We start from the raw sequence: 25600 nt of genomic DNA on the forward strand, positions 1-25600 counted from the left end.
TTGCAGCTTGAATAAAATGCACTGATGGAATACGAATGGATTCGGAGACGTTAATCAAACATGATAGATTTGTGCTTTGTATGCTTCCAGCTCGGTGTTTTGAATAATTCTATTCAGAATAAATAATAAGCAGAAAATCGAATTTGTGAAATGGACACGTCGTGTTTATTAAATCACACTACCCCCTCCCCTCCCCCACCCCCCACACACACACCCCACACACAAATCTGCTAGATGGCGTTTATTACAGAAGCGGCTGAGTGAGTGAGTTCTGTCAAATCTGTATTTCTTTAAGCGAGTGACGCCGTCACATTTCACCTGATGAAGCGAGCGCTGGGAGCCTTCCATCCTAACGCTGCTGGTTCAATTAAAAGATAAACGTGGGCACATACTGTGTGGCTTGTATACCTGCCCAGATCCACAGTGTCAGTCACAGGTTGGATATTACCCACACGAGGGGGAAGAAAATGCAGACGGAATAACTAATGAAGAAATCAGGCTGAAAGGAGAAGAGGCGGTGGGCTGGCGCTTTATAAGCTTTCGAAATCGCGAAGCCTTGTGAAGCAGGGTGTGTGTGTGTGTGTGTGTGGAGGCTGCGGCGGCCCGTAGTACAGTACATCTCGGAAGAAGAGCAGCCGGATCGCTATTGTCATCTTTGGCCAGCTGGAATCCAGTAATTGCAGCACCGCCTGGACCAGAGCAGCCCCCGGAGCGAGCCCCACATCTCTGGCTGGCGCTCCCGCACCGCCTCCCACCTGCACCACACTGGGGACCGTGACCTTGAGCTGAGGAGCGGCTCCATTCGCATTTCTAGCTTTTACGGGAGGAAAAGGAGGAGGTGGGGGACAGACAAAATAAAAGGAAAACGAAAACATTTCTCTCTCTGTTTACACTTCATGGGGATGTGTTCAAGGCAGGAGCGGATACAGACAGACATAGACAGCGTACTCCAGAGGTGTAAGGCGGACAAAGACTGCCTGTTTTCCGGTAAAATTGGTTTTTATTCCTAATCCTAAATGCTGCTTTTGGTGCTAAAACCCCGGCAGTATGCTGCCATTGTATTCAATGTGGTTCATTAACAGCATGCAGTGTATATGAGCCACCCTCGGTGATATATTCCGTGCATTAATTTGCAATTGAGATTTTTTATTATTGCAACCTCGATGTGATGGAGCAGATGGATGAATGCGACTGTATTTGCAGTTTCTGTTCATTTCCATGGATCTGTCCGTTCGCATCGACAATTTTGTTGTCGCTATGGAAACACTTGTTGCAGAGACACGTACGGTGAATGGGCAGCTATGTGAAGTGCTCCATCGCAGACTCTGCAACGCGATTGTTTCACTGGGGCTGCATTTGTCTCCGTTAATCCACCCCCTGGAACATCTCGCCAACAGCACGGGCAACTCCAAATCCGGTGCTTGCTTTGACCATGACCTTTTTTTTGTTTGATGTTTCTTTTCTCCCATTTCAGATTTCAGATATTCCGATTCCACCTTCACCTACACATATACAAGAGGCGCGAAGAGGTAGGGTAAAACTTTCACTCTCTCTCTCTCTCTCCCCTACCCCCACTCCCCTCCCCCCCCCCCCCCCGCACAAAAAAACAAGTGTGTCTACGCTTTACCATGAAGTGACTATTTGCTCCGAACTTCCGCATCTCCCCGCGAATAAGTTGAAGAGAAAGAAAAAGGGTAGTTGTGTTTTCAATAAAACTTCATGCCCAGCTGCATGGGGTGCCACAGACGTGTATGTAATGGTTTGCGGAACTGTTTTTTTTTAAAGAGGCAGCATTGCAATTCATCTTGATTGTTTAAATACCAGCAAGGTAAAAAAAAATATTTCCCCAAAAGTCTTGCGTAACATCCTATTGCGTAACACTTTTCTCAAGAAGCCAGCGACACAATCTGTAAGTAAATAAAGCTGGTGGGTTTAGTCATTGTGTTGACTCGACTGCATATGTTCATCTCGACACATATGCCTTATGTGAAGTTAAATACAGGCTGAATAACAGGGCATTTGAGCAATTGCCTTGCCTTCCCTTCCCCCAGCACTTGCCATCATTCGCACAGCATTGCAATCAAATTCAGAGTCTTGAGACAATAAAGTTCGTTGGTATGTTTCTAACTGTGATAGCTCGATCTATCGATATGAGCACTCCAAATACGGTGCATATTGTTCTTCAAATATTGTGGTGGGCCAGCTTTAGTCAAGTCTCGATTAGCCTGGCGGGGATGAAACGTCAAGGTTTTGTGGAAATTCCCACATTGGTACGCCCTTTGTTTTGGATTCAAGCTCTTGTCTGACGTTGGGGTAATTTTTTGAAGTGAAGGGGTTTTTTTTAGACTGCCAGTCCAAGCTTGCCACCACTTCATTTTTGCCAGTAGTTTGAGTGATTGTGCAACCGCGAATAAGAGGAAATGAGCATTGTTTAGACTCCAAAGAGGTTTTGAAACACTGAGAATGTGCTCAGAAACCTGCTTTACACAACATAATGAGGGGATATTAATCCCTATTCTAATCCTTCCCGCACTCTCAAAGAATGTACCGTTAGAAGAGGCCATGGGTGACAAAAATAACATACCTCACATTAATCATTTTATTCATTGGTTAGTAATTTCACTCATTGTATTTTCTTTCCTCTGAATGAATCATAAAAAACATATTCCAGTGATTATAGGGACAGTAGGAGGCCATTCAACACCTGAAGCATGTTCCACCATTTTACTCAATCATTGATGACCAGTACTTTAACAACATTTATCCACCCTTGCTCCACTTTCCTGGCTGTTTTTACCTAGCAAAAATGTATTGGTCTCAGTTTTGACATTCAAATTGACTCAGCATCAACAGCCTTTTAGGAGAGGGAAGTCCAGATTCCTACCACTATTTGTACAAAACAGTGCTTCCTGCTTTCACTCCGAAATAAGTGACTTTATAACATGATGCCCTCCTTGTTACAGAGAATCTAGATTTCCCCAACAGAAGAAATAGTTTCTGGGCATGTACTCATATCAGTTTCCTTTAACATTTTAAAGGTAGTTTCTTCAATCTTTAATGTAAAGTAATCTAAATTTAATCTGTCCTCCCTCATCATTCAACCTCTTCAGCCTTGATAGAAATCTAGTGAATCTGCACTGTGCCTTCTCCAAGGATTATCTACAGTTTCTGAAGTTCAGCACCCAAAACTGAATGCTGCACTTGCGATGATTGGGCCTGACCAACTGAATCATGACTCCCTTCTCTTTGTATCCCAAGTTCCATGGGATAAAGAAAAAATTCCAATTATTGAATCTCTGATTGTTCTCTTTATTTCTACTCCTATCTTTTACCTCCCCAACTAATTATCAACAAATGTTACAAATACATCTCAAATTCAATGTGCTTTCCTATTTTGTTAAAAAATCTTTTGCATTGAACCTTGATAAATGTTTTGTGGAAGTCCATACACATATAACCCATCGCTACTCCACTCCCGGTCAGGCTAAAAACTTAATCAAACTCTCCAACTAGATTAATCAGACATGTTTTTTTTCTTTTAAAAAAAAATTTGAGTACCCAATAATTTTTTTCCAATTAAGGAACAATTTAGCGAGGCCAATCCACCTACCCTGCACATCTTTGGGTTTTGGGGGTGAAACCCATACAGACATGGGGAGAATGTGCAAACTCCACATGGACAGTGACCCAGGGCCAGGATTGAACCTGGGACCTCGGCGCCGTGAGATCCACTGTACCACCGTGCTGCCCCCAGATTAATCAGACATGATCCATTCTTAATAAATCTATGCTGACTCTTATTTGTTCCTCTTATACATACTTGTGCTCACCCATCCAGTCTCTGATTTCTTTGGCTTCTCTTTTCCACCTTCCACAATTCCTGAATCTAGATGTTGGATTTATTCACCTGGAATCCTTTCATTATTTTATTATTCTGGAAGGGAAATCATCAGGCACTTGATATTTGACAATCTTAATTCCTGTTATTTTCTCCATTCCCGTTTTATTTTAACTTATATTAAATTCAATAAGTTTGTCCCTTTTTACTTAATTTTGCTGTGTTACCCTCTTCCTGCACATAAATAGATGCAAAATACGTATTTAGCAAGTCTTCCATTTTCTTCTGTCCATTATTGTGTTGCCTGTATTCCTGTAATGGGCATACTCTTAGTGTTCGCTTTGATATTTATTGCAAGACTCAATGCTTAGAGTAACAGGGTAAAGAATGGACTTTTTGGAATAATGCAATCATTAAAATGAAATATTACCAGTTTAGAAGTATACACATTGCCCAAATAGTACATTTGTTTTAAAATGTGACCTTATTATGAATTTCGAGAACTGAATAGCAAAATTCATACACTAGGATTTTGTATATTTCTTAGGTGCCGCTGATTAAAAACTTAATTATAATCAAAATGATAAAAGCAGGCTCACAGGTCAGCAAAGCAATTAAAAGTGCTAGCAAAGCTCTGGGATTTATTTCACGGGGCATTGAATTCAAAAGTAGTGAAGTTATGTTAAACTTCTCTAGTGACTGGTCAGGCTGTCCTGTGCAGTACTGTGCACAATTTTTGTCTCAGAGGGTAGGGGCTGGTTTAGCACAGTGGCTAAATTGCTTGCTTGGAATGCAGAACACAGCCAGCAGTGCGGGTTCAATTCCCGTACCAGCCTCTTTTTACAGTAACTTCATTGAAGCCTACTTGTGACAATAAGTGATTATTATTATTATTATTAATGAAGCAGTGGAGAACAGAGAGTCTTAATAACAAGAAGTCTTACAACACCAAGTTAAAGTCCAACAGGTTTGTTTCAAACACTAGCTTTCGGAGCACGGCTCCTTCCTCAGGTGAATGACGGCATCTCCACATCATGGAGAACAGAGAGGTCACAGCTATTGGGAAAGATTGAACAGGTTGGGGCTTTTTTATTAAAAAACAGAAGACATGGAGGTAAGTCATTAAATGTCTTCAAAATTTGAATGTTTTGAACAGGATAGAGACAGAGATAGAATTTTACCTTGTAGGAGAATCTAAAACTTGGAGTAATAAATAAAAGATAGTGACTAGTAAATGCAATGGGGAAATCAGACAAAATTTTCTGAACAATCGCGGTTAAAATGTGAAATATTCTACCACAAGCTGTAATGGAAGCAAATAGCCTGGATGCTTTTGAAAGGAATCTAGATGAGGACAAGAGAGTAAAGAGAATAGAAAACAATGTTGAAAGTCCTAGGGGTAAATGGAATAGGAGGAGAAACATTTGGGGCGCGATTCTCCGACCCCCTCCTGGGTCAGAGAATTGCCGGGGGTCGGCGTGAATCCCGTCCCCGCCGTCCATTGAATTCTCCGGCCCCCTAAAAATCGCCCGGGCATGAATTACACCGCCTGCCTCGGAGAATGGTGGTGACCGGCGCGACTCAATGGGTCCCGGGGCCGCCCGCATTCTCTGGCCTGTGATGAGCCGAAGTCGCACCCATTTGTTGCCAGTCCCGCGGGCGTAAATTGGAGTAGGTCCTTACCGGCGGGTCCTGGCACCGCGGGCGGCCTCCGGGGTTCTTGGGGGGTGCGGGGGGATCTGGCCCCGGGAGGTGCCCCCACTGTGGCCAGGCCCGTGATCGGGGCCCACCGATCCGCGGGCGGGAATGTGCCATGGGGGCACTCTATCCTTCCGCACGAGAGGCTGTACTGGTCCGCCATTCCCGAAACGAAGCCCTCTGTGTATACGCGGGGATGATGCCAGCACACGCTGGCACTCCCGCGTATGCGCCAACTCGCGCCGGCCGGCGGAGGCCCTTCGGCTCCGGTTGGCGTGGTGCGAAGCCCCTTTCTCGCCGGCTGGCGGGACGCAAACCACTCCGGGGCGGGCCTAACCCCTGAAGGTGCGGAGGATTCCGCACCTTTGGGGCGGCCCGACACCGGAGTGGTTCACGCCACACCGTCCTGCTGGAGTTGCCCGCCCTGCCGATTATGGAAGAATCCCGCCCATGAAATCTAAACACCAGCACAGAACACTTGAGCCATTGAATCCCTACAGTGCAGAAGAAGGCCATTCGGCCCATGAAATCTGCACCCACCCTCTGAAAGAGCACCCTACATAGGCCCACTCCCCCACCCTATCCCCACAACCTCATCTAACCTGCAAATCTTTGGACTGTGGGAAGAAACAGGAGCACCTGGAGGAAATCCACGCAGACATAGGGAGAACATGCAAACCCCACACAGACAGGCACCCAAGGCCGGAATTGTACCCGGATCCCTGGTGCTAACCACTGTGCCACCATGCCGCCCCAAATGACCTGCTCTTGCACTGTCTACTTCTATATAACTATACTGTGGTGGAGATTTTTTTATCTGCTATTGTGTAGTCACTCTGTTGGTATAATGCTCGCTCTGTGCACAGTAAGGAGTTAATTGCACCCTAATTGAGTGTCTGCCTTGGCACAATGCATCCTTAACCCCTGAGGGAGAAGGTCCTAGGTTTAAACTCCGCTCTTGAATATGGAGCATATAATCTAGGTTGTCACTGCAATGCACTGAGGAAGTGCTGTGCTACTACAGATACCATCTTTTAGCTGAGATGTTGAACTAAGGCACCATCTGTCCTCCCAGGTAGGCAGAAAAGATCACATGGCACTGTTCCAAAGATGAACAGTGTTGTCCTGGTGTTCGGTCAATATTTAACTCTCACTAACATTATCAAAGTAGATTATCCAGTCATTAATCTCTTTGCTGTTTGTGGAACCTTAGTGGCTGTAAATTGACTGCCACATTTCCCTACATTAAAACAGTGAGTACATTGCAAAAGTATTTAATTTTTTTGTAAAACACTTCAGAACTTCCTAAGGTCATGAAAAATTATGGATAAAGACAAGTTGTTTCCTAAATAAAACATTAAACTATTTCTGAAATGGAGTGCAATTGTGCAGCAGCCACACTTGTTTTGTTTTACTATGGATAATTCCTATGGATATATGTAGAAAGTTCAGCATTATATTGTTTGAAAGCAAAAGTAGTAAAATTCAAATTAAAAAGCCATTTTACACAATGCAAGTATTTTACTTAATGACCTGGCCTTGAATTACCAGGATTCGAATGGGGAGCAGTGGCACATTATGGACACCTTAATTACTTTCATTAACCATGTAGCTGGTTGTAGTTTGATGCCATGCTCATCGAATTGGAAACCTGGGATTCAGAGGATTGCATGAATGGACTGCAATTCTGGATTTGAATGCCAGTCTGAAAACAGAACCTGTCAGGGTGTGGCACGCTGCACATACTGCACTAAGGCACTTGCTTTCCATGCATTTTACTTTAGAATCTTCATGATACCTAAGATCAAGAAGCACATGATAAAGGAATAACACAGACCTTGCTGGCAATGCCGATATACCATGAATTAATATTTCAAAAACTTTTACTTGCTGGTGTAAACAATACACATTTAATGTCATCTTCTGATTTGTTCAAAGAGAAATTGATCCAACTCACAAATTAAGCTAATTTTGAAAAAGTATGTGCCAATTCCAATTTCCAAAAAGTGGATAAAAGATCGTTTGAAGCCAGAACCTTAAATTAACTAAAACTTAAAATCGGTAAGGTGGTAACTAGTCTTCCTGGGGATCTGTACTGCGGTCTTAGCTTTTGGAAGCAGTAAATTACAAAGGGACATAGGCAGATTAAATTAGTGCACAAAACTATGACAGTGGGTGTTCAGTGTGGAAAGTTTAAGATTATTTACTTTAGATGCAAGAAAGATAATTTGGAATATTTTTTAACAGGGAGAATGTATAAGACCTTTTGAGAGCAAAAGCATTTAGATGTACATCAATACAAAGTGCATAGGTAGTACAACATTTAATCAAAAAGGTTAATTAAATGTTGGCCTTTACCTCAATGGCACTGGAATAAAATTGAGAATAAGTGATGCTTCATTAGTACAGAGCCTTGGTCAGACCCCATCTGGAGAACTGTTTCAGCTAAACAAATAGGTGACAATCACTCTCAAGTTGACTCTGCAGGCCAATTCCTGGACCAATCAGAGTCAACCTGTCTGCTTTGAATTTAACAAAGCTTGGTAGTGAACTGTCAGTCGTCAGGTAACTGGTGCATCGGTGCATCCTCCATGGCAGTGCCTCTATCAATCAGAGTCCACTTGGCAACCAATCAGTACTCTCTTCTCATTACATACAAATGTGGTTCCCTTTAAATGTGGTAAAATGAGAATTGACTCAATGAGTGCAAGACCAAAAATGTTGACAACATGTGCCTTTTCAGTAATAGAATCATAGAATCCCTACAGTGCAGAAGGAGGAGGAGGCCATTCAGCCCATCGTGTCTGCAACAACCCGCTCTGTACCTAGGCCCACTTCCCTGCCCCATCCCCATAACCCCACCCAAATATTTGGACACTAAGGCGAAATTCAGCATGGCCAATCCACCTCACCTGCACATCTTTGGACTGTGGGAGGAAACCGGAGCTCCCGGAGGAAACCCATGCAGATACGGGAAGAAAGTGAAAACTCCATACAGTCACCTGAGGTCAGAATTTAACGCGGTCCCTGGCGCTGTGAGGCAGCAGTTTTAACCACTGTGCCACCATGATGTGCTACTCAGCTAAAGGGTTAAATGATGAGGACACTTTTCAAAAACATACAATTTATTCCCTTTAATTTCGGAAGATGGCTCAATAACGTAGATACAGCAAAACTATATCTAGAAAAAGAGGATATAATCTTAAAATTAGAGCTAGGCTATTTAGGAGTGAAATTAAGTGGTACATGTTTACTCAAAACCGATCCCAAACTAACTTTCTTAAAAGACCATGAAGGCTGGATCAATTGAAGTTTTAAAAATGGATAGTTTTTTTGAAGTATAGGTATCAGAATACAAATATCAATAGGATTACAGGTAATTCAGGTGCCATTCAGCCATGACCTAATTAAATAGAAGAATGGGCCTTGAATGGTTTACTCCTGTTCCTATGTTCCCTATCACTTTCAGCTTTGAGTGAAGTTAATGTTTACACATATTTGAATGAAGAATAATGTGGAAATTTCATGGTCACACAACCTGCAGTGTTGTATGAGGTTTATTTTGCCATGCAGGTGACCTCTTCTCACCAGGCTCACCAGTCTACATTGCTGGAATTGAGACCATTGATTGAGCTTTTTGCTTCCTATAGGCATGAGTCCAAAGAACAAAGTGCCTATGGTCCCGTGACTGAATGTATGTTGTAGATGGTGGTCTTCAGGAAAAGTATTGCACTTGAAGCATATTTTTGGAGAGAGTAGAAAGAACTTAACTTTGTGTCTGGCCTGCTTGCTAAAGACACTACGGCATAATCTACCCGAATGGGAACAGAGTCCCATAATGCACGCGATTACCTGGGTATTTTCCAGCGCTAGGAGTGCCGGGGAACACTATGATATCAAATGGCCATTTGGATAGATCAGGGGCCTCAGAGGGGAATGCATGACCGAGGCCACACTTAGTCCCATTTTCTGTACTGAGAACCCCGCTCGCCATAATTCCTCAGTGCAGGAAAAGATTGGGACGACATTTCAAAAAATTGTGTTCCAATCTCTTGACCCTTGAACTCTCCCCCCACGCAAGCCCCAACCCACAAATTAGGGTGCCAAGGTGGCACCAGCAGTGCCTGGGTAAAACCCTACCCAGAGGGCAAGTATTTGTGGGCCTCGGATCCCCCGGGAGTTCGCCAAGAGTACTGTTCCACCTGGTCCCCATTTGTGGGGAGCAGCACTGAACAGTGCTCACCCAAGGTCTCCAAGGCAAGGCAGCTAGACCTGACGCCTTGGTTAGATCTTGGACTGAATATTAGAGTAAAACTAGCTGTCTCACTATAATATGCTGATGTGCCAGAAAGTGATCCTGCCCACAATGTGTAGGATTCACATCGCGATGTCTTGCAAGATTGCATTAGATCTCACAACGCATGGTGAGCTGGGTTGACCCTGGAAGAGGTATCTCTCGGCATCTACCGGCAGGGCCGTGATACTCTGCTTTTTGGACGCAACGTTACCAGTAGATCTCACCTTTGGTGAAAGAATTAAAATTACTGTCTTCAGTACTGACGAATTAATCAGTACTAAATTGACTCTATCTCAAGAAGTTCCATGTTCATTTTAGTGGAAGACTTAAAACATCCACTGTTGAAGTCTTGGCAATGTGTATGCTTTATTTTAATTGAATTAGAATGCTAGGCATTGAAAGGAAAAGAGAAAAGTTTTAAATTGCATGAAACAAGTTGAATACAATTGGTAGGACATAGATACATAGAATTACATTACATAAAGTGCAAGAAATCAAGCCATTCGGGCCAACAGGTCGATGCTGTAGTTATGCTCCGCAGGGTCCCACCTTCCACTCTACTTTTTCTCTTCACCTTGTTCTAGCGACATGTGCTTTTCAATTCTTTCCTCCCTCATGTATTTATTTATGCTATTCACTTCTGTACTTCAATATACAAGTTTATTCATATAACACTTTTGCCCAGTAAAATGTCCCAAGATGCTTCCCATAAGCGTTATCAAACAAAATTTGAGACCAAGACTCATAAAGTGCTGATATTATCCGTTCATAAGATATAGGTGCAGAATTAGGCCATTTGGCCCATCGTGTCTGCTCTGCTATTCGATCATGGCTGATCCGATCCTGGCGTTAACTCCACTGTCCTGCCCATTCTCCATAACCCTTCAACCCATTACCAATTAAAAATCTGTCTAATTCCTCCTTAAATTTACTCACTGTCCCAACATCCACCCCAATCTGGGGTTGCGAATTCCACAGATTCACAATCTGTTGGGAGAAATAGTTTCTCTTCAAATCTGTTTTAATTTTCTACCTTTTATCTTACGACAATGACCTCTCATTCTAGAATGCCCCACTAGAGGAAGCATCTGCTCCACGTCTACTTTATTCATATATTTTAGCATCTATTATAGCTCAATTTGATCTCTCCATTCTTCTAAACTCTAGATAGGCCTCAACTGTTCAATCCCTCCTCATACAACATATCCCTCATCTCTGGAATCAACCTAGTGAACCTCCTCTGAACTGCTTCCAACGCTACTACACCTTTTCTCAAATAAGGGGACCAAAACTGTGCACAATACTCCAGGTGTGGTCTCACCAATTCCTTGTATAGTTGCAACAACACTTCCTTACCTTTATACTCTATTCCTTTAGCTATAAATGCCAACATTCCATTCACTTTATTCATTATCTGCTGAACCTGCTTGCTAGTTTTCTGTGACTCATGAATAGAAATCCCCAGATCCCTCTGCAACGGAGCACCCTGAAGTCTCTCCCCATTTAGATAATAAGTTGCCTTCCCATGATCTCATACTTATCCACATTAAACTCCATCTGCCACATTTTGGTTCACTCTATTAACCAATCTATATCCATTTGTAAGGTTCTTATTTTCTCATTGCAACTTACTGTCCCACCTATTTTGTGTTGTCTGCAAATTTGGAGATAGAACCTTCTATCCCTATAAGTCATGAATATATATTGCAAAAGCTGAGGCACAAGGATGCTTGTGGCATCCTACTGGTTACATTTTCCACACAGAAATAGACCCATTTATCCCGACTCTCTGTCTTCTATCCATCGGCCAGTCTTCTCTCCAGCTTATAAATTACCCCTAATCCCATGTGATCTAACCTTGTGAATTACACTTCTGTGCGGCACCTTATCAAATGCCTTCCAGAAGTCCAGATAAACTACATCTATAGGACCCCCATTACCAACTTTGTTTGCTACATCTTCGAAGAACACAACAAAATGAGTCAAACATAATTTGCCTTTCAGCAAACCATGCTGACTCTGATGGATAGCATTTTGACTTTACAAATGTCCTGATATTACTTCCTTAAGAATTGATTCTACCAATTTGCCAACAACTAACTGGTCTGTAATTTTCTATATTCTGCCTCCCTCCTTTTTTCAAAAAGGACATTAAATTAGCATTTTCCAATCCACTAGAACCTTTCCCGTTTCCAGGGAATTTTGGAATATTCTAACCAATGGATTCACGGCCACTTCCTTTAACGCCTTAGGATGTAGGCCATCAGGCCCAGGGGACTTGTCTGCCTTCAATCCCAATAGTGTATTGAGTACCGTTTACCAATTGATGCTGATTGTTCCAAGTTCTTCCCTTTCTATTACCTCTGAATTGCCCGTTCCTATAGGAATGGTACTAGTGTCTATATTAAGCACTATATTAAGGCAAATGACCAGAAAGCTTGGCTAAAGAAGTAAGTTGTGAAGAGTGTCTCAATGGAGTGAAGAGAGGTAGTGGGGCAGAAATTTTTCAGAAGGAAATTCCAGAGCTGAAGGCCTTCGCGGCTGAAGACACAGCTGCCAATTGTAAAGCAATTAAACTTGGGGTGAACAAGGACCAGAATTGATGGAGCACCACTGTCTTGGAGGGTTTAGGGCTGGAGGAGGTTATCAAGATAGAGAGAGAAACAAGATCATGCAGTGATTTGAAATTAGATTGAGAATTTTAAAATGGAGGTGTTGCTTTACCAGGTACTAATGCACTTCAGCAAACAGAAGGAGTATGGGTCAATTGGACCTGGTGGGAGTTAGAACACAGGCAACGATAATTGGATGATCTCAAGTTTACAGGGGCTGAGAAATGTGAGGCCAACCAGGAATATGTTGGAATAGTTAAGTGAAGAGGGATTGAACAAATTCATGGATAAGAATCCCACCAGCAGCTGTGGGAGAGGCAGAGGCAAGGTCAGGCAATGTTACAGAGGTGGAAGTGGGAGATCTTAGTGATGATGCAGATATGTGGTCAGAAGCTCATCTTGGGGTCAAATATGATACCACAGCTAAGTATCTGGCTCACCCTGACATAGTTGTCAGGGAGAGGTGCAGGGACTTCATGGCAAGGGAATGGGGTTTGTGATAGGACTTGAAGACAATGGTTTTGGTCTTCCCAATATTTAGTTGAAGCAAATTTATCCCCATCCAGTACCAGATTGTGGATATCTCATCCGGTGGAGATTATTGATGGTCTGGCACCTGCGGCCACTAATAGTTTTAAGAGTTTCCTACTTCGCCACCTTGACATCCCCTGACATTTTCCTGCCTGCTGCAGCTGCACCTGACCCTCCTGGCAGGGCTGTCAACAGGACAATTCTTCCTGCTGTCCCATTGGTCCAGGCAGGTACATGCTGTGTCCACAATACATGCCCTATCCACTATTCTTAATTGGACTGAACTTCCAGAGGTAGCCTTTTAGTCAGCCATCTCCTGTAAGATTGTGCATGTGGGCAGTCAGGCATCACACCCGACCTCTGAAAAGGGCAGTGAAGATTCCAGCATCAACAATTTTTAAAAATATGTTCATTAGAGTTTTAACATAATAATCAACACAAACGAGAATAAAAGAATGCAAAAGAATGCAAGCAAATTTAAAAGTTAAAAGAACCCAACATATATAACATAAATACTAAAACTAAACTAAATCCTCAATCAGTTGACAGTCGAGATCCTCAAAAACGGAAATACATGGTTGCCATCTAAGATAGAACCTCTACACTGACCCCCTGATGGTGAATTTGATTTTCTCCAAGTGTAGGAATGACATTAAATCACCCAGCTAACCAGAGGCGGAGTGGGAGACCTCCAATAAAGCAGTATTCACCTCTGAGCTATCAGTGAGGCAAAGGAGACAATATCCACCTATACCCCAGACTTAATTACCGGCAAATCCGACACAAATGAAGTATCTCACATGGTGTTAAAGAAGGAGGCCCAGAAACTTAGGAGTTTGGGACAGGAGCAGAACATACGCGTGAGGCACACCAGGCCAAGAGTAGAGTGTTCACAACTGTTCTCAACATTTGGGAAACCCAGTCATTCTTGTCCTAGTTAAGTCCGCCCTGTGTAACAACTTAAAACTGAATTAGGCTCAACCGAACACATGAGAACGTGGAGTTGACCCTGTGAAGGGCCACCCTCCATACCTCATTAGTAAGTATAGGGCCTAATTCACCTTCCTACTTGGCCCTCACCCCGTTTAGTGGGGAGAGATCCGACGAGAGATGTAGCCTATCTCAGTCCAAAATAGACCCCTCACCAAGCCAGGGACAGAATCCTCTTCAACAAGGAAGAAAGTGGTTCCAAAGGAAAGGAAGGAAAGCCATACACGAGAAGTCGCAAACTTGAAAATACCGAAAAAGACCAGAAGATATCGGAGTAGAATTAGGCCATTCAGCCCATCTAATCTGCTCTGCCATTCAATCATGGCGAATATGTTTCTCATCCCCATTCTCCTGCCTTCTCCCCATAAATCTTTGATACCCTATTAATCAAGAAAGACTAGAGTTGTGTAGCTGACATTTATCAGCTAACTCCTGAAAACTGGCAAACCTGTCTTCCACGAATAGATCCCCAAAACATTCCAGACCCTTCACTTTCCAAGATTAGAATGTTGGGTCTGAACCATGAAGGAAGGAAAAAGTGATTGTTATAAATAGGGGTCAGTGAAGACAGGGAAAGGAGCTTAATGTGCTGTCTAAACTGTTTCCAAATCCTAAGAGAAGAGACCACCAGTGGATTTGGGGAAAATTTAGCAAGGGAAAAGTACAATGCTGCAGTGACTATGGTGAGAAGAGCAGAAGAAATGCAGAAGCGAGCCACCATTTGTCCTTAAATAGAATCGGGGTCACTAATCCACAACAGAATTTTTTTGGATGTTAGCAGCCAACATTAAAACAATAAATTGGAGAGGGCCAAGACCCCATTTGTCTATCCCATTTGAGTAGAACGCTATGAACTCTGGAATTATTACCCGTCCAAATAAAAGCCAACATCAAATTGTTAACGCTGATAAAAACGATTTGGGCAGAAAAATTGGAAGATATTGAAAGAAAAAAAACTTCCGGAGCACGTTCATTTTAATAATTTGAATCATACCTGCCAATGATAGAGGATGGTTGTTCCACCTCTGTAAATCTATTTTAACACTATTAATCAGTACTTCAACTGATGAAGTGAGGTCCAGTTGTGGACCACCCGGACCCCTAGATAACGAAAGGTTGTATTAGAGAGGTGGAAAGATAATGTGCTCAATTGGGCTCGTCTCCCAGGAGGGCTAACCAGGAAAGATTCACTCTTGCCTAAGTTCAATTTATACACAGAGAAGGAGCTGAAGGTATTAAACAACTTCATTATGCCATCGATAGAGGGATATGGGTCTGTAATGTAAAGAAGTAGATCATCCGCACAGAGAGAGCCGATACTCCACCCATCTGGACTAATACCCCTCCCTTGACTAGAGGACCTCAACACATTTAAGTTGGTGAGCCAGGAAATTACTGGCCTTCTCCCCATACTCATAAAAAGTGCCCCTGGACCACTGGAGCTGACATAACTGCCCTGGTGGTAGATAGTAGCTTGAACTGGGTCTGTAATATTTTCCTATTTGCCAGTAGTTCTGGAGTTGGATTTAGTGAGCATTGGTGATCCACCTCTAGAATGGAATCCACTGGAGCCTCTGCTGCTCCAACTTTGTTGTCTTCAACATATATGCTCCATAAGTGATAATTCATGCATAGACATTTATAAAAATTTATCTGATTTTTTTTTTAATTGTGTATAATTCCACATATATCCTATTTGTGATAGATTAAGAAGAACTAACAAGCATGCAAAAGATCCACCTAATTACAACAAGCTTATCACTCAGAAGCATTGCAAATTTTAATTCTCTGTTTTTGATTGAACAATACACTTTTTGTATTTTCACAATATCAGTGGCTTTGTCATCGGGTTAGCAGTCCAGATGGCTTTTAACATTGTCAAATGTAAAGTGTATTGTAAAGTTACCTTATAAAAACCACTTGTACATGACCGTATAAATAGAGACGTTGTTGTTTACTTTTGTTTAAAAAAGCTTCCTCTTCCTGTCATGTGAGCAGCCCACACATTTTATTTCACAGTACACACCATTCGCCTGATGTTAATTTTCTTTTAAAACCTTACACATTGCGATTTAGAAAGGCAAAAAACAATGGTCAGAAGTACAACAGTGACGGAAACCTTTACAGACAATGAGATAAAAAAGAGAAGTCAAATGTGAAAAGAAAGAAAAAGTGTGTGCATAACATAACATATTTTATACATTTATTCAGAAGGGTGCAAAGGAGAACTTGTGCTTCTATAGCACTTTTGATGCCATAAAACATCCCACGGCCTTCCACAATGCAAATCAGTGGTAGAAGAATTTGGATAAATTGAAAGCACAGTTCGAAAAAATAGTTTGGAGAGGCTTTTACAAGCAGAGAGAAGCAGGAAAGTAGAGGAGGTTTTCAGGCAGAGGTATTCCAAAGAGGAGTGATGAGGCCACACACGAAGACCCTACGTCCCATCAGGGAACAACTTTTCTGTGTGTTAGGGGCGGACGGGACCGGCATTGGGGTGAGGAATCGTACAGAGTAAAAAGACTGAAAGACCTGGGCATTGGGTTGCAGTGTTGCGGTGAGGCAAGTGATGGAGAGATTTGAGGTAAGAGGATGTTTTCTTAGTTCAGTGCCTTGGGAATGGAGATCCAGTGGAGTGGTGGGGCTTTGTGTATTAGGGTGTAAATGGAAGATTTTTGGATGAGTTGGTGAACAGTCTATCTCGACCAGTTAAAAAAAAAGTAAAGAAACAGTTCCTTTGTTACACTTCAGGTGTCACACTTGAGTGCCATACTTTCCAGAAAACATTCTTCCCACTGGACATTTAACATCAATCAGGCCGATGGGGTTCAAAGGTTATGGGGGGAAAGCGGGATTAGGCTACTGAGTTAGATGATCAGCCATGATCATAATGAAAGGCGAAGCAGGGTCGAAGGGTCGAAGGGCCAAATGGCATCCTCCCTCTCCTATTTTCTACATTTCTATCACGCTTGCAGCTAAATAGCTCCAATTTCATATTCATTGAGCTTGAGCAGTGACAAATCACAGCTGAAGGCACAGGTAATGGACCAATCTAGTGTGAGAACAGTGGATGGATAAGGTATGTGTGACAGTCTAGTAAGCAGGTATCATACAACCAAATTACCTGAACTACAGCCCCTCACATTCCGCACTCCATCCAGTCTCACAGTTTCTGCATTTCCATCACATCTGTTCGATGATATCACCTTCAAAAATGGCGCATCTGACATGTCTAACTTTTTTCTTTACCGAAGATTCCCTCCCTCTGTGCTTGACACGCAACAGTGCCTGACCCATCTCCTGCTCCTCTGCCCTCATCCCTTCTTCTCCCCCCCCGAACTAAGATGGAGTCTCCCTTGTCCTCACTTTCCACCCCACCTGATTCCGCATTCAAAGGATCTTCCTCTGCCAACTCCAGCATGATGCCACCACCAAATTCATCATATCCTCACCCCCCCCCGTCAGCATTCTGCAAGGACTGCTTCCTTCATGACACCCTGGTCCTCTCCTCCATCGCCAACTCCTCATCACCTTCTCACTGCACCTTTCCTTGCAATCAGAGAAGGTGTAACACTTGCCCCTTCACCTCCCCCCTCCTCACCATTCAAGGCTCCAAACATCCTTTGAGTGAATCAAAACGTCACTTGCACCTCCTTCAATTTAGCCTAATGTATCTGCTTCTCCCAATGCAGTCTCCTTTACATTGGGGAGAGTAAATACTGACTGGGTAAAATGCCACTCAGGCACCTTGGCACCTCCAACCTGGTAGTGCTCCTTCCAGGCTGTCATTGCCACCTGGGGACCCTGAAAGTGCCAGGGTGGCTCCCGGGTGGCACTGTCAGGGTGGCAGGCTGGCATCAGAGGTGCCAGGATACCTCCATGCCCAGAGCCCGACCACCCAGGAGTCTCCAATCACCGGGCAGACCTCTCCAAGTGCTAGGTGGCTCAGTGTTAAATGGCCCTCGCTCGGGGTGTCTGAGGCACGGGGGTTTAATCCCATGCCTTGGGTAACTCCGGCAAGAGCATATTCAAGTGAGCCTGACGGCACATTTGAATATGAAATCCGGCTCCCGCCCAATGTTGACAGGATCCAGATCGCGGCGCCTCGTGAGATCGCATTCGATCTCACGAGACAATGAGCCGGGAGATTTACCGGTTGCGTCACATCCCAAATGGGGCGCGTGTGGCTGTTAGATCGTGCCCTCTATTTCTCTCTCCACAGTTGCTGTCAGACCTACTGAGTTTGTCCAACATTTTCTGATTTTATTTCATCTTATATAAACAACCAATGCTCAGTCAGGGGAAAAAAGTCACATAAAGAAAAACAAAGAAGCCACCAAAAGTAGTTTTTTTAATCATTCTATTTTCCCATCACCTTGCTTTCTTCATTAAACTGATGGTTTACTACAAAAAGTGGGTGGTGAGGTGTTGGAGGAGTGTTGAGGCACTGTTGCAAATCTGTTCCTGCAGCTGAAGAGACTCACTATAATGATTTACCTCAGCACAGAACTAGCTGTCTCTGAATCACATCCATTTCTCTGCTGGCCATCAGGGAAGCCAGTATTGTAAGCAATTTTTATGTAAATTCTTTGAATGTGTGTCTTTGTAAACTTTCAGAGGAGTGCTGTGTTATAATGTTCAAACACTTACTTGTTTAACAAATACAAAATTGTATATATCTGAGAACTGAAAGTTTGTAGCTTGGAAATTTAGTATTGTTTAATTTTAATGCATGTATTTCAAATGTTTGGAGCAAATGGATTTATTTATTTTACTGTAGAAGGAGAAGTGAAATTCCCCACGTAGGAACAATGTGATTCAGTTAATATAATGCAGGTCGGATAACTGTAGATTTTTAGATAATATCCATGGCTTGTTGCCAATTTTATATTGTAGCTTGCAATGGTGAGATGCCCTCAGTGAGCCAAGCGTTGTGGCTGAATAAAAATCATTGTCATATCATATAAAAATCATATAAAAACCACTCTGTTGACTGAGGTGCCTAATTGTGTGAGAGTAAAATAGAAGGGGAGGTGGCACTGAATCCTGACTCACTATGAGCAAGGCCACAGGATACCAATTGCTTTGTTATAAAAAATGAAAATGTAAGTATGAAACCACATGTATATGTTCAAGCATAAGGAGAAAAATGGGCTTGACAGATATATGATGCAGAAAAAAACATAATCTGAAAAGATTGAACAACCATTTTGTTGATCCAAAAAATTCAGTCCTTCTCTTCCACCCCTCCTTCAAATATTTCAACAGGGTTGAGGCAGGAAGGATGTTTCCCCCTGGTTAGGGGATCTAGAACGAGGGGGCACAGTCTCAGAATAAGGGTCATTTAGGACTGAGGAAATTCTTTAAACAGGGTGGTGTTTAGAATTCTCTATCCAGAGGATTGTCTGGGCTCAGTCGTTGAGAGTATAAAAAGCAGAAGTAGATAGATTGCTGGATGCCAATTACTTCATGGGATATGGCGATAGTGCAGGAAGTTAACATTGAGGTAGAAGATCACCAAATAGTGGGGCAGCCTTGAGGGGTTGAATGGCCCACTCCGACTCCAATACATTGACTCCAATACATTCCTCTGCCCCTTCCTGTTTATTCAATTCATCATTACATTTTTCTACGCTACCTATTTCCACTGCCTCCTTCAGCTATCCATTCCAAATATTCACCACCTTCTGGATAACTGGGCGCCTTCCCTTCATTAAACTTGAACATGAGTCTATCGCTTCACAAATTCCGTACAATTTATAGTCCCCTTTAAGAGTCTTGAACACCTGAGTATCTGTAAAGTAAACAGTCAAGCTCTCCTTGTAGTTCAAATGCCTTAAACTTGATTCAGATGGACTGACCTTTTCTGTGTTGCCTCAAATGCTTAGTTTTGCATACATTCATCCATGTTTACATAAATATCTAGCTCGTTGCTCCCTTCTAGCTCATTTCCAGTTGGTCATTTTCATGATTGGTGTTGCTTGCTCCCATTTATTATATATAGATCAATATATTCTTTTTTTTTAAAATAATTTTTATTGAAATTTTTCGATACAAATATTTACCCCTACTACATTTTAAATTATAACACAACAAATCCCCCCTGGAAAATCCTCCCCACGCCCTCCCCCGCGCGCACCCCCCCACCCTCCCCCCCCCCCCCCCCCCCCCCCCCCGCGCTACCAGTCTAGCAACCAAACCGTTTTTTCCCTTTCTGCCGATGGCCTCGGGCAGTCATTGCCCGCGACCCCCCGCTGACGTGCTCCCTTCGTTGCTATCCCCCCCCCCCTCCCTTCCCCCCCCCCCTTTCTCCCCGGGTTGCTGCTGTTTCGGCCTCCAGTTCCTATCTCTGATCCAGAAAGTCAAGGAAGGGCTGCCACCGCCGGAAGAACCCCTGTACTGACCCTCTCAGGGCGAATTTGATTCTTTCCAATTGGATGAAGCTTGCCATGTCGTTTAACCAGGTGTTAACACTTGGTGGCCTTGTGTCCCTCCACTGAATCAAGATCCTTCTCCGAGCTACCAAGGACGCAAAGGCCAATATTCCGGCCTTCCCTGCCTCCTGTACTCCTGGCTCCACCCCAACCCCAAAAATCGCTAGCCCCCACCCTGGTTTGACCCTGGTTCCCACCACTCTCGATACCGTCCCCGCCACCCCCTCCCAGAACTCTTCCAGTGCCGGGCACATCCAGAACATATGTACATGGTTCGCAGGGCTTCCCGAACACCTAACACACCTGTCCTCACCCCCGAAGAACCGACTCATCCTAGTCCCCGTCATATGGGCTCTGTGCAGCACCTTAAATTGGATGAGGCCCAACCTTGCGCACGACGACGACGAATTGACCCTCTCTAGGGCATCCGCCCATGTCCCATCTTCTATCTGCTCTCCCAGCTCCGCTTCCCACTTGTCTTTCAGCTCCTCTATCGATACCTCCTCCACCTCCTGCATTATTTTGTAGATGTCCGAGACCTTCCCTTCTCCGACCCAGACCCCTGACAGCACCCTATCACTCACCCCTCTATCGGGAAGCAAGGGAAATCCTTCCACCTGTCGTCTGGCAAATGCCTTCACCTGCAGGTATCTAAACGTGTTCCCCGGGGGGAGCTCAAATTTCTCCTCCAGCTCTCCCAGGCTCGCAAACCTCCCCTCTATGAACATGTCCCTCAGTTGCCTGATGCCCGCCCTGTGCCAGCTCTGGAATCCCCCGCCAGTGTTCCCCGGGACAAATCTGTGGTTCCCTCTCAGTGGCGCCGCCATCAGACCCCCCACTTCCCCCCTGTGTCGCCTCCACTGCCCCCAGATTTTAAGGGTGGCCGCCACTACCGGACTCGTGGTATACCTTGTGGGGGGGAGCGGCCATGGTGCCGTTACTAGCGCCCCCAGGCTTGTATTGCCGCAGGACGCCCTCTCCATACGTTTCCAAGCTGCCCCCTCCCCCTCCATCACCCACTTGCGCACCATCGATGCGTTCGCCGCCCAGTAGTATCCGGAAAGATTGGGTAGCGCTAATCCTCCACTGTCCCTACTCCGTTCCAAGAAAATCCTTCTCACTCTAGGGGTGCCATGTGCCCACACATAGCCCATAATGCTGCTAGTTACCTTCTTGAAGAAGGCCCTGGGGAGAAAGATGGGCAAGCACTGGAACAGAAACAAGAACCTCGGGAGGACCGTCATTTTGACTGACTGCACCCTCCCTGCTAGCGACAGCGGTACCATGTCCCACCTCTTGAACTCCTCCTCCATCTGCTCCACCAGCCTTGAAAAGTTCAGCTTGTGGAGGGTCCCCCAGTTCCTTGCCACCTGCACCCCCAAGTACCTGAAGCTCTTTACTGCTCTCTTAAAGGGGAGCCGCCCAATTCCCTCCCCCTGATCTCCCGGGTGTATCACAAAGACCTCACTTTTACCCACATTTAATTTATATCCCGAAAAGTCCCCAAACTCCGCTAGTATTTCCATTACCTCCGGCATTCCCCCTTCCGGGTCCGCCACATATAACAACAAATCATCCGCATAGAGTGATACTCGATGTTCCTCCCCTCCCCTTGTCAGTCCTCTCCACCCCCCTGAACCCCTCAGTGCCATCGCCAACGGTTCGATCGCTAATGCAAATAGTAAGGGGGATAGGGGGCATCCCTGCCTGGTACCTCGATGGAGCCCAAAATACTCCGACCTCCTCCCGTTTGTAACCACACTCGCCATCGGGGCCGAATACAGCAGCTTCACCCACTTGATAAATCCCTCCCCAAACCCAAACCGTTCCAGCGTCTCCCACAGGTATTCCCACTCCACCCTATCGAATGCCTTCTCCGCATCCAGTGCTACCACTATCTCAGCCTCCCCCTCCACTGCTGGCATCATAATCACATTCAACAGTCTCCGGACATTTGTGTTAAGTTGTCGTCCCTTTACGAACCCCGTCTGGTCCTCATGGATTACCCCTGGCACACAATCCTCTATTCTGGTTGCCAGGACCTTTGCCAACAGTTTGGCATCTACATTCAAGAGGGAGATAGGCCTGTAGGACCCGCACTGTACAGGGTCTTTGTCCCGCTTCAGGATCAAGGAGATCAGGGCCTGTGACATTGTCGGGGGCAGAGCCCCCCCCTCTCGCGCCTCATTGAAGGCTTGCACCAGCACTGGGCCCACCAAGTCCACATACTTCTTATAAAATTCCACTGGGAACCCATCCGGCCCCGGCGCCTTCCCCGCCTGCATCTGGCCTATCCCTTTAACTAGCTCCTGCAGCTCTATCGGCGCCCCCAGCCCCTCCACCCGTTCCTCCTGGACCTTTGGGAACCTCAATCTATCGAGGAAGTTCTCCATTCCCCCCCTCCTCCTGGGCGGCTCAGACCGGTACAATTCCCTGTAGAAATCCCTGAAGACCCCGTTCACCTCTTGCCCCTTCTGCACTACGTTCCCTCCCTTCTCTCTCACTCCCCCAATCTCTCTGGCTGCATCTCGCTTGCGCAGCTGGTGTGCTAGCATCCTGCTCGCCTTTTCCCCGTACTCATAGACCGCGCCCTGTGCCCTTCTCCATTGCGTCTCCGCCTTCCTAGTGGTCAGTAGGTCAAACTGGGCCTGTAAACTGCGCCGCTCCCTCAACAGCCCCTCCTCTGGTGTCTCCGCATATCTCCTGTCCACTTCTATAAGTTCCCCCACCAGTCTCTCCCTCTCCTGCCTCTCCTTCCTTTCTCTGTGTGCCCTTATGGAGATCAGCTCTCCTCTGATCACTGCTTTCAGGGCCTCCCAGACTACCCCCACCTTCACCTCGCCCGTGTCGTTCGTGCCCAGATATCTCTCAATGCCCTTCCGGACCCTTCCGCACACCTCATCGTCCGCCAGCAGCCCCACATCCAGGCGCCACAACGGGCGCTGGTCCCGTGCTTCCCCCAGTTCTACCTCTACCCAGTGTGGTGCATGGTCCGAAATCGCAATGGCCGAGTACTCCGTGTCCTGCACTCTCGAAATCAGCCCCCTGCTCAGTACAAAAAAGTCTATTCTGGAGTACACCCTGTGGACGTGGGAGAAAAAAGAATACTCCCTCGCCCTTGGCCTGCCAAATCTCCAAGGGTCTACCCCCCCATCTGCTCCATGAACCCCCTTAGCACCTCTGCCGCTGCCGGCCTCCTATTCGTCCTGGAACTCGATCTGTCCAGCCCAGGGTCGAGCACTGTATTGAAGTCCCCCCCCCATGATCAGGCCCCCTGCCTCCAGACCCGGAATGAGGCCCAACAGGCGCCTCATAAAACCCGCGTCATCCCAATTCGGGGCATATACATTTACCAGCACCACATTCTCTCCCTGCAGCCTACCCTTCACCATCACGTACCTACCCTCCTTATCTGCTACCACCTGCGCCGCCACGAACGACACCCTCTTTCCCACCAAAATCGCCACCCCCCGGTTCTTTGCGTCCAAGCCTGAGTGGAACACCTGTCCCACCCACCCCCTTCTCAGGCGTACCTGGTCTACTACTCTCAAGTAAGTCTCCTGCAACATTGCCACATCCGCCTGCAGTCCCTTTAGGTGTGAAAAAACCCTTGATCTCTTGACCGGCCCATTCAGCCCCCTCACGTTCCAAGTAATCAACCGGGTCGCGGAGCGACCCGTCCCTTTCCCCTGTCTATTAGCCATGTCCTGTCCCCTGTTCGCCCCGGGTCGACCCTCCCCTTCTGACCCGTTCCCCATGGCGATGGCCCCCCCCCCTCTCTCCTCCCGTTCTTCCCTTCCCGTCCTCGGCCTTTCCAGCAGCAACCCGGTATCCCCCCCTAACCCCCCTTCCCCCCCCCCCCCCCCTGGCTAGGACCCCTCCTAGCCGCGGTGTATCCACCATCGTACTCCCGAGAGTCAGCTGGTTTTCGCTGACCCGGCTGCCCCTGCCACACTCCGACTCCTCCCGATAGGGGGGGGGAGGCCCCTCCCATTCTGACCCCGCTTCAGCGCGGGAAAAGCCGCCATTGCTGGCCACACCCCACTCTTCTCTCCTCCCCCTTCCTCCGTCCCGCGCGCGGGAAACAGGGGAAAGCCCGCGCTTTCGCCCGGCCACACCCTACCCCGCCATCTTCAATTCCACCCCCGTCCCCATCCAAGCCCATAAAAAAGCCCCCTTAAAACGAGAGGAAGAAAAAAGAGAAAAAGAAAACACGCATAACCAACTTGCACCCCCCCCGTCCCGCCTCCCCAACTTAACAATATAACAATATAAATAACAAATCTCAAATAAATACATAAATACATAACTATGCCTGCATAACTAAATAACTAAATAACTACCCAATAATAACGTATTTAACCATCACCCTCCATCGAACAGAACAGTAACCATAACCCTTAAAGAACAGATCAAAAAACAGTAAAAAAGCCCCCCCTACAACAACAATAATTAAGGGAAGTTGGCAACGGGAAGAGACACACAAAAAGGAACAAAGAAACCCCCCATAACACAAGTTTCAAAGAAACCAAACGATCCATCAACTTTAACCAAGTTCCGACCTGGCCTAAGAAAGACATGGGCCACTTGATCAGTCAAGGGTACTCGGGCGGCCTCGACCGCCGGCGTTCCCAAGTTCTAGTTCAGGTCCAGCTTTTCCTCCCGAACAAAAGTCCATGCCTCCTCTGGGGTCTCAAAGTAATGGTGCTGGTCCTTGTAGGTGACCCACAAGCGCGCTGGCTGCAGCATTCCGAACTTGATCCTCTTTGCGTGCAGCACCGCCTTCATCCGGTTAAACCGGGCCCGCCGCTTTGCCACCTCCGCACTCCAGTCCTGATATATCCGCACCGTCGAATTCTCCCATTTGCTGCTTTTCTCCCTCTTGGCCCACCTCAGCACTTTCTCCCGATCACAGAGACGCTGGAATCGCACCAGCACCGCCCTCGGGGGCTCGTTCGCCCTAGGCCGCCTAGCCATGACCCGATATGCTTCTTCCAGCTCCAGGGGCGATGGACCGGCCCCCTCTCCCATCAGGGAGCTCAGCATCTCCGCTACATATTTCGGGAGATCAGGCCCCTCCAGGCCTTCTGCTAGGCCCAGGATCCTCAAGTTCTTCCGCCTCATTCGAGTGTCCAGCTCCTCAAAGCGGCTCTGCCATTTCAGGTGGAGTGCCTCGTGCACCTCCACCTTTCCCACGAGG

The 25600-nt window shown here is 45.8% G+C and overlaps 1 protein-coding gene across 1 annotated transcript in view; it reads left to right on the forward strand.

Annotated features, from left to right (window-relative positions):
* The first annotated feature begins 256 nt into the window (after positions 1-256).
* Positions 257-25600, forward strand: part of parp8 (poly (ADP-ribose) polymerase family, member 8) — a 531112-nt gene continuing 505768 nt past the window's right edge. The window contains 2 exon segments of the mRNA XM_038790867.1: positions 257-987; positions 1475-1529. Of these exon segments, the coding sequence (XP_038646795.1) occupies positions 897-987; positions 1475-1529 (146 nt within the window). The 5' untranslated portion in view covers positions 257-896.

The sequence above is a fragment of the Scyliorhinus canicula genome, chromosome 3 (assembly GCF_902713615.1).
Source record: "Scyliorhinus canicula chromosome 3, sScyCan1.1, whole genome shotgun sequence".
Classification (NCBI taxonomy): Eukaryota; Metazoa; Chordata; class Chondrichthyes; order Carcharhiniformes; family Scyliorhinidae; genus Scyliorhinus; species Scyliorhinus canicula.